At 41.4% G+C, this 14,067-nt stretch overlaps 2 protein-coding genes across 2 annotated transcripts in view; both read right to left on the bottom strand.

Annotated features, from left to right (window-relative positions):
* Positions 1–1,669, bottom strand: part of Fsbp (fibrinogen silencer binding protein) — a 5,240-nt gene extending 3,571 nt beyond the window's left edge. The window contains exon 1 of the mRNA XM_055603143.1: positions 1,296–1,669. Coding sequence (XP_055459118.1) covers positions 1,296–1,669 — 374 coding nt within the window. The remainder of the gene's footprint in view (positions 1–1,295) is intronic.
* The window catches only part of Rad54b (RAD54 homolog B), a 65,967-nt gene that overhangs the window by 44,592 nt on the left and 7,308 nt on the right, over positions 1–14,067 (bottom strand). The window lies entirely within an intron of this gene.

Raw genomic sequence — 14,067 nt, 5'->3', positions numbered from 1 at the left:
ATTTATTTATTTATTTATTTATTTATTTATTTATTTATTTATTTATTCTGTGCTGCCAAGCAGAAATAAGCAGTAAAGGGTAAAAAGCTCAAAAAATAAAATAAAATAAAATAATCTCCTAATAAGTTACCAAAACAACAGATAGACTCAGCTAAAAAGCTTTCCTCTTTTATTTCTCTACTAAGTTCAAAAGTTTCACAGGTAATCAGCAATTTTGCTTATATAATGCCTCTCCTGGAGCAAGAAAGCACACTGAACCTTTGTTTGAAAGGCCCGTCAACTTGCAAAGAGTTTACAGTTCGTTTAAATTACCCTAAATGATTTAGTGTAAGAATGGAGCTGCCATTTTCATCTTATGTCAAGAGTTAAATTTTAATTAGTCACAGGTAACAGCTTTTAAGAATCTTAAGCAAATAATCATACAGAACAAACCTAAACCAAAATTGTTTTCAACCCCTAACCCAGAGTACCCTTATTAAAACTGAGTTTTCTAACTTACAGAGCAGTATGAGAAAGTTTATCCCTTCCTATGACCCTATATCGAAGTGAAACTAGATCATTTACACTTCTAGATCAATTACACTGCATTTTATTATATAATCTGAGCCTCTTAATTAGGTGTTAACTTCCTTTAATGTTTCCATCTTATCAATTTCAAATACATTAGAGAAACAACAGTCTTCACATACACAACCATGTCATTAATGAGATTGATTTTAAGTTTTGTCCAATGCATATTCAAGAAACATACACAGTAGTAATTTATAAAAAACAAAGTTTCCATTTGCTTCAAGACTACTAACATCATACAGATTCTATATTAAAAGTCAAAAACCATATTTCAATGAAATTTAATCTTAAATAAGAATAATGTATCTCAGAAGCACGTAGTCTAATTTTAAGGCTTAAAAAGTTAGAGATATAATAAAAGTATATAATATATATGTATGAAAATGTCATAATGAAATCCAGTATTTTGTACACTGCATGCTAATGACATCTTTAAAAGTTTATTTAGTGATGTCAGAAGCTTCATCCCATTAATACCTCCCTAACCTTTACTTTTAGAAACTACAGGAATCAAAGAGGGAACGACATTAAAAAGTAGTTTAAATCTAGCGTAACAGAAAAATTCCTCGTAGCTTTACTTTTTTTTTTTTTAAGAAAGCAAACAAAGACAGTATTCAGGGCTCCCCTTGTGGGGTGCTTACTATGCACATCTCAGTCACAACTAAGCCAGAGCCCAATAGACAGGAGGCGCCATCATTCCCACAACGAAATAAAATAAGGCTTACCTTTGTGTGTGGTTCCTGTCTCTTATCAGGCAAAAGCTGGAAATCTGGGGAAGCATCTCCATAACTTTCTTAGTTGGCTCGGAAATATTGCTTTTAAAGTCAGATTGGGCCTCCTTCTGCTGCAATAGCTCCTGTTTGGCATATTCTTTGAGCCTTTTGTAAAGGCTGCGTAGGCCCTGAGCTGTTCGAGGAGGGCGATCTACTCCAATTGCATTATAGTTAACTGCTATGACATCCCAACATCTATTCTTTTCCACTATTACTGAATTTTTATTAGTGTGTTCTTCGAGAATTTTCACATATGGCTTCACAAGGTTTAGCAAATCAAGCTTTTCAGACAAGGTAAAATTGGAAGATCTAGCCTTTCCTACCATTGTTCTTTTGAAATGAAGTAGGCAGCCTCTGAAACCATGCAGCCTTCAGCTCTGCTCAGCTCTTTCCACAAACAGAAAGATCAGGCTTAACTAGGCTAGCCTCATTTAGGCCCACGCCTACAGGGGAGGGCTTATTAAAATTCCTCCAGCTTAAGCTGACGCAGGTTCAGGAAAGCTGCTTAAGCCAAGCCTGACCTACATAAAGCTTCTCACAGAAGACAGGAAAGCACAAGCAAAACACACTTGTGTGTAAAGAGAGCAGCTCGAGATAGGATTTAATGCACAAAGGTCTAGAGATAAGCATAAAACACAGCTTAAAATTAGCTAATTTAGTGAGAATATCAAATTTCCACACATGCATGCCTGGCTGATGGACTGAAACAGCACTGCAGTGTCACTTTAATAAAAACAAAAGAGGAACTGTTTTGTGCTATGTGTTTACAAATCTAGCAGACCGAAAGCTAGAATACACGAGGGGCGAACGTAGTGATTCCAAACAGAGCTCTAATCACTGTTTCTGAGCTGGGTGTTCTCCCTTGCAAAATCTGCATGCTGCTGGTCCTGCTGTCAATCAGGAATTGCATATCCTCTAGCTAGTTAGGTTACACCAGCTCAGACTATAGTAAAGCTAAGCTTCCTCTTCATGTCCAGTGTATAGCAGCCCCTGCAGAATTCTGTTATTCAAGGAGAAATTTTTATTGAATTCTGGATATAAAAATCAGATAAAAATATGCTTTATCATTCTATCTGTAATGTATGTAAATATACCAGCCTGCTTTACCGTGTTTAAAAATTAATGGTGAGAAATGGCATAATCGTGTCTTGGATAAGAGTGTATAAACAAAACCATGTTTCTATTAAAGGAAGATTTTTTTGTTTATCTTAATTACACAACATGGACTATATGAAAAGAAACATCTAATCTAGCCTTTAGTTTTCATGTTTAATCCTAGTTTGAACCATATAATAATCACAAAAATAAGTTTATTTCTCATGATACATTTGTCCAAATTACTTGAAGCATGTGTGAAAGACTCTAGGTGTAGCTCAGTAGTACAGCAAAGGTTCCGGGTTTAATCCCCAGCACCCCAAAACTAAAGAAATAAGTCAATAAAACCAAAACTGAACATATTTGATTCAGTCAAAGGCTGGCAAAATAGTTTATGCAGTGAATATTGGGATCCATAAGCAGGCATCTCTACGGCCAGCTCCCAGGGGCCTGACGAACAGGACATCAGGCATCTGTGAGGCCACCTACGGACTACCTGAAACCACCTGCACATGCTCTGGGTCACGTTATAAGAGAACTTCGCACCACTACCACCCTCTCTCTCTCACCACCCTGTCTCTTTCTCACCCTACCCAGAGGTGGTCTCTGTGGCCCCTTCTCCCTTCCCTTAATAAACCTCCCACATGGAACCAGTCGCATGGCGCAATTTGTGAACCCGTGTAACTTTGCTGCACAATCCTAACAATGAAGGCATGTGATGCCAACCATGATGAGCTGAGTTTGATCCCTGGGATCCACACAGTGGAAGAAGAGAACCAACTGCCAAAGACTACATACACACACACATACACACACACATACACACTTAATGTTTACAAAGTAAGAGTGAGTCCATAGAGCAATTAACCAAACCTATACAAAATGTTCCTGAGCTCAGCACAAGACCCAAAGAATACACAGGTGGTTCTCGATCCAGCTGCTTTGTAGAAAGCTGCAATGCACAGAAACCCTACAAAGATGTCTCCTGGTGCACAAGGGCTTCAGGACTGCTGCACCGTGCTATTCCTTTATCTATAGCCCAGCCTCTGAAGTTGCTTACCTTGTTTTCAACTTTATAACAAAGAAGCAAATTTAACTTGCTGAATTCTCATTTTTTTGGCTCTTTCTTGCTGACTTGAGATAGGATCTCCCTATGTAGCCCAAACTCCCAAGGTAGCCCAGACTGGCCTCCAACTCACGATTATCCTGAGTGCTAGACAGTAAACATGTAAAATGAGATCAATGACCCTGAAAACATGCAACAATTTTTAAATGTATTACCTGTCCAAAACAAACAAACAAAACAAAATTTAAAAAAGACTAAGAGCTGGGTGTGGTGGCTTACTTGCCCAGGGCTGGGGAGAGCACAAGTTTAAGGCCAGAGCGGACTACATACTTGGGCTACATATAACAAGACGCTGTGTCAAGAGACAAAATGGCTGTGGAGACGGTTCAGACAATAAAGCAGTCGCTTAAGCATGAAAACCAGAGTTCCGTTTCCCCACCACCCATCTAGGCACACCTTTAATCCCAGCAGAAGCAGGCAGATATCTACGAGTTCAAGGCCAGCCTGGTCTACAGAGCTAGTTCTAAGACAGCCAGGGCTACATAGAGAAACCCCAAACACAAAAACAAAACAAACAAAAAAGCTGGATAGGCATGGCAACCTACATGTAATCCCTAAATTTAGGAGGCAAAAACAGGGGATTCTCAGGGTAAACTGGCTAGCTAGATTAGCCCAATCTGAGAACCCAATTTAGTCGCCTTGCCTCAGTAAACAGATCATTGGAGGAAGGCAAGCCACGAACTCTAGCCTCCACACACATGCACATGGCCCACCCACACAGGCGCTCACAGACACATGTACATATGCACATATAAAAAAAAACGAAAAAAAGATTTCTATACATTAACATATAACAATCTTAACATGGTATACTTAAAAAGAATGCAAAGTAGACATACATATAACATAATCCCTATTTGGCTGATATTTGGGACCCAACCCAGATACCCCTAAAACTCCATCTATTAGTCCTGTGAAATAAAAGGCAATTTCAGAACAGAACCCTGTGTCTCATCCCTAATGCTACTGCACAAGGAAGAATTTCTCCCACACTCTTCATCTGCTAATTAGGCTAAAAGCCAACACCATTATTTTCTATACCTTCCCTGTTTTCTCACTGTCAGGAACTGAGAGGATGACATAAACTCCAATGTGTCTCCACTTTAGGACCAGCCCTGATTAAAAAAAAAAAAAGTCATCAGTTCCAGAAACTAGGTCATAGGTCACCAATTCCAGGACAAGACCATAAAATCTCCTACCCAAGGAACAGCCTGGAGATAACTGCAAGAATGGGAAAGTATCTTGTCTCAGGAGGGGGCATCTGTGCTGGGCAGCCTCATCTCATCCTGTAGTTAAACATCTTGGCACAGCAATGCAGCCATGACCACCTGGACACAAGCCAATTAGGAATCGACCCTTGTAATTTCCCTGGCTCCCACCAATGCAGTTTTAGATTACCTAAGCCTTGCTAGAATCCCCCTAGTTTCCTATAAAAAGGCCTGAGAGCCTTTGTCTAGAGTCGCCATTTTGTAAAATGGTTTGACCCCTACATGCAAGTTTTCTCGAAATTAAACACTCCTGCCAATTGCATATGTGAGTGGTGGTCTCTGTGCGGTGATTTCAGACTTAACAGGAACAAAAATGAAACCATTTTGTGTGACTTGGAATAATGCAGTGCCAGCCAACAGCAGCTCAGAAGGAAGCCAACCCCAAGGCAGGCTTTGATATGCTAATGACTAGCTACAACATGGCATTGACAGGCTAATGAACCAGCCCTTAGCTGCAAACCCTGACAGCACAAAACTAATGCCCAATTAGTTGGACAATACCAAAAACTAGAAATTTGGAGGTGAGCGTATGAAGTTCTACTGTGTGCCTGCTGTGTCCCTACTGTGCTCCTGAGACATGTGGCATCTGAAGCCTCTGCACTTAGATCTGTCTGCACGGGGACTCTGAGACTGGCCACTGAAAGCTGGCCACTGGCCACTGGTAATTGAAAGCTGAGGCAGGAGGATTAGAGCAAATCTAAGGCCAGTCTGTGCTGCAAGTATGATGGTAGCAAAAAAGAAAGGGGGTGGGGGTCAAAGTCAGGCTACTGCCTGCTCCAAGTTCCTCTATATTATGTAAAAGTAGTTTTTCAGGCTGTGCCTTCCCCTGCAAGACTCCATTTTACAAGCAGCTTTTGACTCAATCTTAAAAATAGAAAAAAATTGCATTCCTGAGAACCCTGTGGTCAAGCTCCACAAAGATAGATAGATAGATAGATAGATAGATAGATAGATAGATAGATAGATAGATAGATAGATATAGATAGATAGATAGAAAAATAAATAAATAAATGACAGGATTCATATGAAAGACAAGAAAAGACAGTATAAAACAGAGGTTGCATCAGGCTTGGTGGCACACATTGCAACCCCAGACACAGCTGGATCAAAACTTCAAGGCCAGTCCAGGCAACATACTGAGATCCTGTCTCAATGTTTAAAAAGAAATACTGAAGCTGGAAGAAGTGGTCCACACCTTAACTCAAGGCACTTAGGAGGCTGAAACATCAAGATCACAAGTTTGAGACCTCATGCAAAAAGAAAACTAAATTAAAAAGCAGAGGTTCAATGCCACTTCTGTGGGGGGCGTGCAGGTCCTTGTGCTCACAGATAAGCCCTAGGGGAGCAGGAGTGCCAAGCACTGGGCGTCTCTTCAAACAGAGATGTCAGCTGTTTCGGCCCAGGAGGCTGGCACAAAGGGCTGCGACCACAGCAGAATCCCCCAGCGCCTCATCTTGAGCTTGTTTGTCTCAGATAACCCGAAAGCCTATCTTCCCCCAGACCCTTAACTTCAGGCTGTTTTCTCAGTTAATACAGAACCTATCCTTATGGAAGAGGTCATTTGCCCCTTACATGGGAAGAGTTTCAATGCAGTTATGTTTTAAGCTCTGTCGCACATAAGGAATTGAGTTAATTATCAACAGAAAAACTTTTTTCCAAATTGTGCTATGCTTACATATACCTAACATAAACTCTTGGAGTTTGGACCAACACTGACTACTAAGTTCAGTGTTGAACCGAACTGCCTTTGCCTTATCTTCCGCAGGCTGACACTCTGCTGGCCTGGGCAGCCAGAGAGATCTGTGAATATTATAATTTCATTTTTCCCACACTGGTCCCACAAAAGTGGATTCAAAGTAAGTGAACAAGTCTAAACTGCTTGCGGGGAATTTTTCTGAAAGACATTTGGAGAACATGTCTTACAAACTTGTATTAACCTTCTAAGAAGGCTAATAAAAAACTACAAGAAACAGCAAAACAGTGGCCCTCCACTTAGCAAACGCGTGCCACACACGCATGTCCCTCAATTGCAAATGCATCCCATTCATGACAGGAAACGAATTTCGGCTCTAATATTAAAACACCTGACACTGTAAATGAGATGGACCACGGTTCACTAGTCCCATAAACTCACGGGCCTTGAGACACACACCATCCTACTCACTGAAGGCCACAGAATTCCGTGAACAGCCAGTGTCTGCAAGTCAGAAGAGGACAAGACTGGCTTCTTTAACAGAGTGGCTGGCAAGGAACTAAAACCTGCTTCCTGGGCACAAGCAGAAGCCATACACCAACCCTTCAGACAGGAGCTGCCTCCGCTGGGGCTCCATACCGCAGCAGATGAGTCGCAGAGGAGCACGGTCTGTACAAGGCCCTGCCATGGACAGGTTTTACCATTGTTTTTACCATTGTTGAGGCAGCATATGCCATTGAGAGTTCAAAAGAAATAAGGTGGACTTGGGTGTGATTCAGCAGAACAAGCGCCCGGCCTGAAATGCAGGTAGCCCTGGGGCTTGAACCCCACTCGGCCAGATAAACAAATCATCAAAGTTTAAAAAGGACAACACACCTAAACAGACATTTTCCCAAAAAAGAATTTAAAAGGTCAGAGAGGTTCACAAACATATGCTTGATGTCATTAATCATCAGAGAAATGCAAATAAAAACCACTAGGGTCAGCCATGATGGTACAGCTTGTAACTCTTGTGCTTGAAAGAGCAGAGACAGAATGAGTCTGAGGCCAGTCTGGCCTTTATGACATCCTGTCTCAAAGGACAAAACAAATTGTGTAGGTTGAATTAACCTAAAGATCTAATCTACAATATGAGAACTAGTTAATAAAACTACTGTATTAGGGACACTTGCTGAATAAGTAGATTTTAGTTGTTTTAGGCATAGATATTAACTGAGATGATGAATATATTAACTTGCTTCACTACAATTTTACTATCTACGAGTATTCTACGCCATCAAATGGCAAGGTTCAAATACAGACAATTACATGTTCTAAATTTGTATTCTATTTTAAATGAATGTACACCTGTATGTGCGGAGGTCAGAGGACAACTTTCAGGAGTCAGTCCTCCGTTCACATGGGTCCAAGGATCAAATGGCGCACCAGGCAACCTCTACCCACGCACCATCTTACTGGCCCTAAAGTCTACTTTTCAAATCCTTTTTTAAATTGTACCCTGGGTGAAGAGCCAACCTCAGGGCGAAATGTTTCCCTATCACGTAGAAGACCTGCATTTTGTCCCAGGCACTGGGGTGTAGGGGGAGGTACTCACATAGCCCTAAAAGCTATGTGGGTTAAGAACTAGTGACTGATTCGAATGCCATCTGACTACTGCCTCTCCCCCATGCTAGACTCACCTAACGTAAAAGCTGGTGATATTCTATAACAGAAAACGCAATGCTCTGGTCTCAAGAGTTCCGGGAACTCCTGTGTAGCTTCAAGCACACACCTACTTCAAAATGACCTGGAGAGTGAACAGGAGAGGCCAGTAGCTGGATAATCACAGCCCTTTTCTCAACAAGACTGATTCCAGAACAAAATTTAACAAGCATATTTGTTTGCATCCACAGCAAAAATTCCAACAGTCCCCACACATACATCACTTTAGAAGCTTTTTTTATCCAGAGAACTAAAAGCAAATTGGGTAGGGGAGAATTATCTTCAACTGTGCCTTTACAATACATGTATTCCGTTTCCCCTCTCACGAGAAAATAATTCTACACACCTCCAAAATCATGAAAACTATGAACCCGCCAACCTAAAGCCTAAAGAGAGCCTCTCCTAAGAGAGCCTAAAACACAAAGGACAGTCTTAGTTCTTAATTTTCTAAGAAAAGCAAATCGTGAAGCAACAGCAAAAAAGGTCCAAGTCAGAAAACAGTCCACACATGCTTGCCCGTGCCACGTAAAGAGCATGGCTAGTGTAGTGGGGTGGAGGGGTCACGGGCACCTGAGACCGACCCTCCAGCAGTGCCTGAGAAGCCAGAAGTGTCCAGCGCTGCAAGCTGGACAGTCAGAGGGCTCACCAGTCAAAATGGTGGCTCCAAACTCAGCGTACAAACACTTCTCTCAAAAAATAAGAGAGTTGCTGGGTAGATGGCGTGGCAGTTAAGAAGACTGGATACTCTTCCAAAGGACCTGGGTTCAATTCCTAGTACCCCATATGATGGCTAACAGCTGACTGTAACCCCAGTTCCAGAGGATCCGATGCCCTCTCTAGCCTCTATGGACACTGCACACAGTGGTTCAGATATACCTATGGACAAAACATACATACACAGACACACACACACACACACACACACACACACACATTTATGCTCAAATAAATTTAAAAAACAATAAAAAGAAGGCAGAAAGGCTGGAAAAGGTAGTATACACCTTTAATCCCAGCACTCAGGAGACAAAGACAGGCAGATCTCAGCAAGTTCAAAGCCAAACTTGTCTACATAGCAAGTTCCATGTCAGCCAGGACTACAAAATGAGACCCTGTCTCAGAAACAAAACAAAATTAGAAAAAGGAAAGAAAACAAAAAACGAACAAACAAAAAAACTAATGGCAAGGCAACAAGATATAGCCCATAATCCTGGACTAACAGAAAAAAACCTTTACCATAAACACGATCTTAACCCATTCAAGTTGTTATAACAAAATACCACAAACTGAGTAGCTCACAAACAACAAAATTTTATTTCCTGCTATCCTGGAGACTAGAGACTCCAAAACCAAGACACCGGAAGATACTTCTATCTGGGAATATGAAGTATCTGGAGAAGACACACTTTCTGAAGGTGGTGTACACGGCATGGCATCCGGTGTCTTCCCACGATGGAAGAGACATTCTTGAAAGCCTGTTTTTAACTGTTTTGTGTTTCTTTTATTTTTACCTCATGTGTGTGAGTGCTTGTCTGCATCCATGTATGTACGCCATGTGCACGCCCAGTGCCTGCAGAGGTCAGAGGACATCTAATGCCCTGCAATTAGAGCTACAGAGCGCTCCGAAACACCACGTGGGTGCTGGGAACGGAGCCTGGGTCTTCTGGAGGGGCAGCCAGCTGGTGCTCTCAACCTCTGAGCCATCTCTCCAAACCCAGGCTAGCATTAGGAAGCATAGCCACAGCCAGGCATGATGGCACATGCCTGTAATCCCAGCACTGAGGGAGACAGAGGCAGGCAGATCTCTGTGAGTTCAAAGCCAGGCTGGTCTACAAAGCCAGTCCACGACAGTCAAAGCTACACAGAGAAACCCTGTTTCAAAAAAACCAAAGGGGTGGGGGGTAGGGGAGGACAAAGCCACCTTCATGAGGCTCTCCAGTTTATTTAAAAAGCATACACTGAAGATTTGAGGGTGACTAGGCATCATGCCAGCAGCTTATTTTCAACAAGTTCAGAAAAAGTATATATACACACAAGTCACACAGAAAATACATTTCATGAATATTTATTCTAGTCTTGAATATTTAGGGGCGTGCAGATCTTGCTATATGACTCAGGCCAACCCAAAACTTTCTTCAACCTCCCAAGGGCTAGTATTACAAGAGTGCACCACCACTTCTGACTCAAATAATCTGAAAATATGAAGAGTAAAAAATTTACATTTAAAAATACAACAAAAACACTTTTTAACTATTAAACTATCAAATATCAAAAAGCATAAGTATATAGTTACATACAGTTGAACGTCACCTGGCTGTGGTGTAACACACCTGTAATCCCAGCACTAGGGAGGCAGAGGCAGGTGGATCTCTGAGTTCTAACAAAAAGATTTCTAAGATAAACTACTGTAAATGAGAGCTCCTAGAAAAAAAGATACATCTTCAAAATGAACCATCTGCAAGGCGGATTAACTGACTACAACTTCAATGACTACAGAGTTGAATTACAAGTTATTTTAGGCTTCTCATTTTTTTTTTCTTTTGTCCGTTTTTTTGAGACAGGGTCTTTCTACATAGACCTGGCTATCCTAGAGCTCAGTACATAGGCCAGGATGGCCTCTAACTCACGAAGATCCACCTGCCTCTGTTCCTGACAGCTGAGAGTAAAGAAACCACCACCATGCCCAGGTTTGTTTGTTTGTTTGTTTGTTTATTGAGACAAGGTTTCTCTGTGTAGCCTTGGCTGTCCTGGCTTTGTAAACCAGGCTGACCTCAGAGATCCACCTGCCTCTGCTGGGATTAAAGGTGTAAGCCACCACGCCGAGCCCTCCTCAGGCTACCTTCAACCCCCTCAATAAAAAGGACTAGTTTTCACCACCAAGAAGCTAAGAAAGAACCATCAGATAGCATCTGAGGCCTAGAACTGAGATCTCTCCATTCTGCTGTGAACACCTACTTCATATTTCCACCAATATATTTCTAAAAGGTCTTGACTTATGACTTTCCTTGTTCTGTTACTACAAAAACCTTTGTGAAACTGGTTCCTCAATGGAACACGGAATTTGGGGTAACCTAATTCTGTGTTCACAAGCCATGGCCACTCAAATTTGCCTCCAGAAGAAACTATCTCTTATTCCCTTTGAGGTGAAAGTTATATTTTTGCATCAACACTATTATAGTTAAAAACGAAATGTAGAAAAACAATGCAGAGTGGTAAAAATGGCACAGCAGGTAAAGTTGCTGATGTCTGGGCCCGCATGGCGAAAGGACCATGCCTGACTCCCACAAAGAGAAGATAAAATGTTCAAACGCAGGGCACCTAGCTAACTGCTACTTTCCGATCATATAGACATACAATTCAAGTATGTAAAATATCTGTAATGGCCAGCTTTTGTCAACATGACACAGGCTAGACTGGTGGTCCTCAACCTTCTTCAATACAGTTCATCATGTTGCAGTGATCCCCAAACATAAAATCATTTTTGCTGCTATTTTGTAAGTGTTATGAACATGATGTAAATATCTGTGCTTTCTGGTGGTCTTAGGTGAGACGTGACCCACAGGTTGAGAAATGCTGAGCTACAGTCATCTGAGGAAACCTCAGTCTTCGTGAATCCAGCCACAGGCAAGTCTAGGGGCATTTTCTTGATTAATGACTGATGTGGGAGGACCTGGCCCGGTGAGGGTGGTGCCACACTCTAGGCCAGAGGCCCTGGTTCTGTAAGAAAGCAGGCTCAGCAAGTCACAGAGAGCAAGCCAGTTAGCAGCACTCCTCCATAGCTGCTGTTTCCGTTCCGGCCCTGACTTCCCTCAGTAATGCAGTGTGACCTGAGAGTTGTAAGATGAAATAAACGTTTTCCTCCCCAAGTTGCTTTGGGTCGTTGGGGTTTTAGCATAGCACTAGAAAAGTAACTAAAAGACACACACACACAGAATGTGAGAGGGTACCTCTGGGAGAAAGAACCAGATGTCTAAACACAAGGGAAAGGCTTCTTACCATACCATGTCCATGCACTATTTTTCAAATATCGACAAGTGACTACTCACTGTATTTTTTCTCCTAAAGATCTTTTTGTTACTACTATTGTATGTGTGAGCACACATGCCACAGTGCATGCGTAGATGTCAAAGGGTACCTCTGTGGAGTTGGCTGTCTCCTACCTTCATGTAGGTTTTGAGGATTGAACTCAGGTGACAGGCTTGCAGAGCAAACACCTTTCTTTACTGGCTAAGTCCTCTCGCCAGTCCCATTTTCTGTCTAAATGTCATATTCAGGATAGGCAAATCCTATTTAAGACTGAAAGTAGATAAAATGCTGTGAAACTACACAGACGTGACATCATACAACACTGCTTTTGTTAAATGCCAGTCATTCAATTATGTACTTTAAAATGTTTTAGATGGTAATTTTTAATATGTCCAGCACAAATATTATTTTTTGTTTGTTTGTTTTGTTTGCGAGATAGCCTTGGCTGTCCTGGACTCACTTTGAAAACCAGGCTGGCCTCAAAAATCACAGAGATCCACATGCCTCTGCCTCCCCAAATGCTGGGATTACAGGTGACATCATACCCGGCCGTCACAAAATTATTAATCAAATATCAAAAGCAATTTTAACAAATCACATTAATTTGATAATGACCTCCAGCTGTACCTGAAGTGCTAACCACAATACTATCAATACAATATGAGCAGACCTGGCATGGGCTCTTCCAAGTTCAACAAGCCTTCTCCCTAATAAGAAATGTGACAGCTCAACACCTTCCCATTCTTTTGAATGGAAATATTCATTTGGTAAGACTGGCACTTACAGTCTGTCCATAAAACAGAGCTATCTGGAAGATTTAGGAAATATTTATTAACATCATTCAGAAGGAAAAAGAAAAATTCTAACATCTCTGGGGAGTGTATAAATCTTGAGAGTATGTCCAAGGACCTAATACTCACTTGAAAACTACATGTCTGATTTCTCCACTAGAGAAAGACTTCATTGCAATTTGTTATATGTTTAATCCTTCACTCTTATGAAAAGGCTAAGAAAGATTGGACAACAGTATCAAAATTCAGTTAGACAGAAGTATTTAGTCCACTGCTCTACAGCATAGTAGTATTTCTATGACCAAATACATCACAAAAAAAACAACTAAGAGAGGGGCTGGAGAGATGGCTCAGTGGTTAAGAGCACTGTCTGCTCCTCCAAAGGACCCAGAGTCAATTCCCAGCACCCACATGGCGGCTCACAACTGTCTGTAACTCCAGTTCTAAGGGATCTGACACCTTCACATTAATGCACATAAAATAAAATTAAATAAATGATTAAAACTAAGAGGAGAGGGTTCCCGTGGCTCATGGTCCAGAGGATGGGTTTCGTCATGACAAGAGAGGTGTGCTGGCAGCACGCTGCTTGCTCACGCCTCACAGCAAAGAAAGTGGAATACTGGCATTCAGCTGGCTTTCTCATTTTCCGTTTGTATTTAGTCTAGGACTAGCCCATGGGACTGGGGTATTCCCTCCTTGCTTAAACCTGGAAACTCACTCACAAACATACCCAGACATTGTCTCCTAGGCAATTCTAAATCCAGTCAAGTTGACAATGAAGATTACTGTCCTATAGCCACAACAATTGAAGGACTGTAGTTCATAATACTTCATTATACATGCAGGCTGGAAACAGAAAGTAATGACAGGAGCTAAAGTACTAACTATCCTGATATGATAAATACACACAGCACACATGCACTGGAAGATCGTGCTGTACCTCATAAATAACTACGCATTAACAAAAAGAAAGAAAGAAAGAAAGAAAGAAAGAAAGAAAGAAAGAAAGAAAGAAAGAAAGAAAGAA

This window comes from Psammomys obesus, unplaced genomic scaffold (genome assembly GCF_907164565.1).
Source record: "Psammomys obesus unplaced genomic scaffold, mPsaObe1.curated_primary_1811, whole genome shotgun sequence".
NCBI classification, from domain to species: Eukaryota; Metazoa; Chordata; class Mammalia; order Rodentia; family Muridae; genus Psammomys; species Psammomys obesus.
The sequence above is the reverse complement of the archived record's forward strand: the minus strand, read 5'-3'. Positions and strand labels throughout refer to the sequence as shown.